The sequence below is a fragment of the Myotis brandtii genome, unplaced genomic scaffold (assembly GCF_000412655.1).
Source record: "Myotis brandtii unplaced genomic scaffold, ASM41265v1 scaffold56, whole genome shotgun sequence".
In the NCBI taxonomy this organism is placed as follows: Eukaryota; Metazoa; Chordata; class Mammalia; order Chiroptera; family Vespertilionidae; genus Myotis; species Myotis brandtii.
The window spans coordinates 1,114,997-1,119,914 of NW_005370080.1; the positions used below are offsets into that span (position 1 = coordinate 1,114,997).

General features: G+C 40.0%; 1 protein-coding gene across 5 annotated transcripts in view; it reads right to left on the reverse strand.

Moving 5' to 3' along the window:
• Positions 1-1,053: 1,053 nt before the first annotated feature.
• The window catches only part of RNF182 (ring finger protein 182), a 40,410-nt gene continuing 36,545 nt past the window's right edge, over positions 1,054-4,918 (reverse strand). For all 5 annotated transcript variants that reach the window (XM_005878410.2, XM_005878408.2, XM_014549576.1 and 2 more), the window contains one exon: positions 1,054-2,879. In XM_005878410.2, coding sequence (XP_005878472.1) covers positions 1,929-2,669 — 741 coding nt within the window. In that variant the 5' untranslated portion in view covers positions 2,670-2,879 and the 3' untranslated portion in view covers positions 1,054-1,928. The remainder of the gene's footprint in view (positions 2,880-4,918) is intronic.

Sequence of the window (4,918 nt, forward strand, 5' to 3'; positions counted from 1 at the left end):
TTTTTTTAAAAAACCTTATAAATATATAAATCCAAACCACAAAACATCTCCTAACCATGTATTTATTCTAAGTACAAATGAACTTCTGGAATTTGCATTCACAATGCCATCTAAAGTAGAGTTTATTAAATCGTAAGTGTATTTAGCTGGATCTGAAATTCATTGGACCATATCCCACATACACTTTGCTGTCATACTTACCTTGGGCATACATAGTCTCAAAGTTAATAGTTATATCATTGAAATCAAACTACTATTCTAGAAATAAGTGTCAATGTTTCCTGAATAAGGGGTTTGGAACTGGTCCACTGTAACTATATCACGCAACAAATGTTTCATCACAAATAAGCTAAAGTTGTCTTAGTAATGCCCCTTTCTAGGAGTTATAAATATTTTAATGTTAATCATCAGTAATAGTTTTTAGAGATTAAAAAGCTTTTTGTTGTCTAGTTTCTGTGGAAATTCTATTCCTTCAAACCTAAAATATGCTGAACAATTTCTTTTCATAAATATGTACATTCAACTTCCCCTACATCTTGAAAAGAAGTTCATTCATTGAAGTCACATAGCTTATATTTTACTTGAAATAAATTGTGTAAGAACTTGAATCTGTTCTAAAACTGACTCCGCCACCTTCATTTTACTTCCTGGAAGGGTCGTTTCCAGCAGGGTACCAGCCTTGTCTGCTTCTTGCTCATCTTTTTGCCTGGCCTGTTGCAATAGCCTGGCACGCAAACCTAAACCTTACACTTTGGCTAACTCAGTAGAGCACAGCAAAATATCTAGGCTCTCAGCACATCACACTGTGAACCAGAACATCTCATTCATTCTTTCTGGGTTTCCACTATCACAATTTACCCCCAAATTGTTATAGGATTAAGTTAAATTAGTCAATACTTTACAATGGGGAAAAAACAAAATCTTCATAAACTTATAGCAACTAATTTAAATGAAGCCCTCTCAGGTTAAGGGGTGGGGCTAAGTGAACCATGTAGTTTAAAAAAAAACTAAACTTAAACGTTTTAAGGAAAGATGCAAATGAAGATTTTCATGATAAGGGTTGGGGCTAAGTGAACCATGTAGTTTTTTAAAAAAAAAACTAAACTGAAACGTTTTAAGGAAAGATGCAAATGAAGATTTTCATGAACTATAACTGCTCTGTGAGAATTTCAGAGAGGAGAGGAGAGAGGAAATAAATATGGGGAAAGGCTGCGTCTCAAAGACAAGTGGCCATACTGTCATGAAGTTTCCTTTCATGCAAATGGCTAAATGTTTTTAGTTCTCTTTAGTATATTGTGGCAGACAGATATTTGATTAAAACCACACAAGGGAATGAGGCCCACCCAGCTTCCTCTTGACAAGGGAGCACGTGTAAAGGAAACAAGCACCTCAAGTCAAGTAGCAGCCCCCACAGAGCAGCATTACTTCTAAGAGAAACAGCTGAGGGGGACACGGGGAGCCCCAACAACAGAGCCGTGGGGGGTGCTCCCTTTTCTAGTGGATATGTCTTGGAACAGCTCTCCTCTTGCGTTCACCCTGCATCTTAGATTATCAACGATGATGAGAAGAGGAATCAGGTCATTCCTAACCTTCCATGAAGACTCCACTGCAGGCTAACACTTCTGCCCACCCCCTCAGGGTCCACCTAGCAGGGCTGAGTGAAATCCTGACCATTCTCTAGGAAGACTCATGCAAAGAGCTCCATGAAGGCTTAGCTTACATATTTTTGCTTCTCTGCTAACACCTAAATAGAAATAAACATTTGTACTTCCAGCACACATGAAAACTCACTGTGTCAACATTTGATGGAAAAATGGACCACAGACATATGGCCAATATGTCTAAGCATAGAGAATATAAAATCTTTGATAAATTACCTAATTTGAAACATAGCAATGTGTGTCAAATTTCTTAGTTTGCAATATCAATTAAGAAGGTGCCATACAGTCTAGAAATTCATGACACACACACTGGCAAAAACCATACACCATCAGAATAACCAGGCTCGAAGGGACGAGGCTAACAAAGATGACCCCAAGGGTGACCTTCTTAGAGACCAGCAGGTAGATCCCTAAGGGTAAGGAGCTGAAGTAGAGCAAACCTAACAACCAAACCAACACCCGGATGGATGTCTGAAACAGCAGGGAAGTACAGTTCCACACAGTCCAGTTGTGCGACACGGTGGTAACAGGGTCAAAACTTGCAGGCCTATAAAATTCTACCACAGGAGTGGAGCTCAGAGATGGGGAGCTTTCTCTCTGCACCTCCATGATGGTTATAACCAGACAGTTGGAGGAAGTGTGAGAAGGACTGACGAGAGAGGCCAGCCTCTTAGGGGTCAGCAGCAGCTCAGTGGGGTTTTCTGGCAGGCACTTCTTGCCTTTGCTCCCACAAGTCAAGTTCACGAGGATGTTGTTGTCATCGGGCAGGCTACTAACTTCATCATCTGGCAGGCATGTCTCAAACCTACAGAAGGGACAGACGATGACACCTTGGGGGGAGTCCCCAAAGTCTATGATCTTATAGAGGCATTTGGCACAAACCCTGTGACAACATTCCAGCACTTTGGGTTTCCTCTGTTTCAGATTGTATCGATTATAGCAGATCTTACACTCGAGCTCGTCAGAGACCTGAGACTCTGCAGCGTCTTCTGGTGGCTGACTAGCCATCTTGGATTATATATACAATCTTTGGGCAGATGTGTCCTTTTGGAGAACGACTTCAGTGAAGGTGTCCCTCTGAATATCACATCATTCAAATCAGGCAGAGATGCAAAAAGCCAGGAAAAGTGGTGACAGAAACAAGAAATCTTCCAGGCATTTCAGCCTCTACATAGAACTCTGTCTCAAATGCATATCTGAAAAGGCCACATGAGGGGTCTGCAAAGGAAAAAAGAGATTCTAATATAGTGAGGATTCTACTGGAGCAGTAAACTTAAAAGGTTAAATCCCCTTCATCTTTTCACACATTTCTGCCTCCAGGATAGAAACGTGTTATCTCCATGTTTAGCTTTTTTAGCCCCCAAATATAAATGTAAAGAAGGAATTAAGAATCTTAGTGGCGTAAAATACACACCAGAGCACTGTGAGTACAGCTAGGTAGTGATTTTCTTTCTGGAACCTGTAACAAATCCCGGCCTCTTTGAAAATAGAATGAGACACATCTGAAACAGATACACTTGTCATCAAATTCAATTCACTACAAACTAATTCAGAATGTCCTTGGTGTAAATACCAGTTGTCTAAATACCCTCAATAGTGCTTAGGAACACACAAAAGAAGAGAACCCTTCAGGATAAATGCTTACCATGTGTTTTCAGAAAGTACTCTGATAGAGATGACAGCATATTTAAATACAATAAGACTGCCCTCACCTTCCCAGTGAAAAGAAATCTGTTATAAATGCCTTCACCATTTGACTATTCAATTTCAAACTCTTTGTTTCAGTACTAGTCTTAAAAGCCATAGTTGTTCATACACATGCACTCAAGGAAGAGTGAAGCCCATGACGCCTGACGTAAGCACTATAACAGGCCAAGTCTAACTCTCAAGAAACAGGAGTAAACACAATAACCATGCACAGCTATAGCTGCAAAGATGAAGAGTCACGCCTGCACGGCTACCAAGAAGCACTCAAGGTGTCCCCACCTGCATACCTTAGCTTATGTAAACTATCTTTCTGTAGTGAACAGAAAGCAAAATATCAACTGTCCTTACTGTCGGCCTTTAGGTGCTATTACTGGCTTTGGACAAATGACTGAAGGTTGATTTCATGTGCACAGTTAGTTCTCAATTATTAGTACTAATAGAAGGGAGAAGCAATATGAAAAATATCCAAATAAATTTTACTTTGCTTTAATATATATGGTAGTAGGTTTGTCTTAAATAATGTTTTACTTGGAAAAATATAAAAATGTATTGAATTTCTGAGCATCTCCCTCCGCCCCCCCCACCCCCGGCAAGCAATAATAGCAGAAGGCTGCCATAACAGTCCTGAGAAATCTAGTGCAACTATGCTAGAATTTAAAGTTTCCTATAGGTCATGCTGCCTTAAAAGAGAAGAGGCAGGCCCTGGCCAATTTTCTCAGTGGTTAAAGCTTCAGCCCACAGATTGAAGGGTCTGGGGTTTGATTCTCTGTCTCCGCCACTCCCTTCCATTCTCTCTTAAAAAAAAATCAATTGAAAAAGTATCCTCAGGTGAGTATTAACAAAACAAAAAAATTTATAAAAAGAGAAGAGGCAGTGGGTAGCTAAACTTGGATCATTTCTGAAATCATGAATAACTAGTAAATGAATAGATATTACCTTCCTTTTTACTCATGACTTTAACTACATTTTTAATTGAGCATATAATACGAGAATGTATAATATAATGAATATTAGTAGCAAGATATTCTTGGTGGGAAAAGGAAGTCAATCAATAAATAGAACCTAACATCAACCAAAAAATATAGGTAGGATTTTTTTTAAATAAAGTTTACTCTCTCTCTCTCTCTCTCTCTCTCTCTCTATATATATATATATATATCCTATCTAATAAAAGAGAAACATGGTAATTAGCCGTACGGCCGCTACCCTTCCCATTGGCTAATCAGGGAGATATGCAAATTAACTGCCAGCCAAGATGGCGGCCGGCAGCCAGGCAGCTTGAAGTGAACAGGGAGGATTGCTTGCTCCAGTGATGGCGGACTCCAACGTTCCCCGCCTGCCTTGCCGGCCTCTCAGCTGCAACTCTAAGCAACTATGTTGCAAATATAGAAGCTAAACAAAACCCCAGAAACCAGCTTTAGTCAGCTGGGCTTCAGCCAGCCGGACTGCAACATTGTGTCAAATACAGAAGGTAAAGGCCAGAAACCTGCTTTCAGCAGCGAGGCCTCAGAGCTAAAGCTGGCCCAGAATAGAAAAGAAAAAAGAAAAAA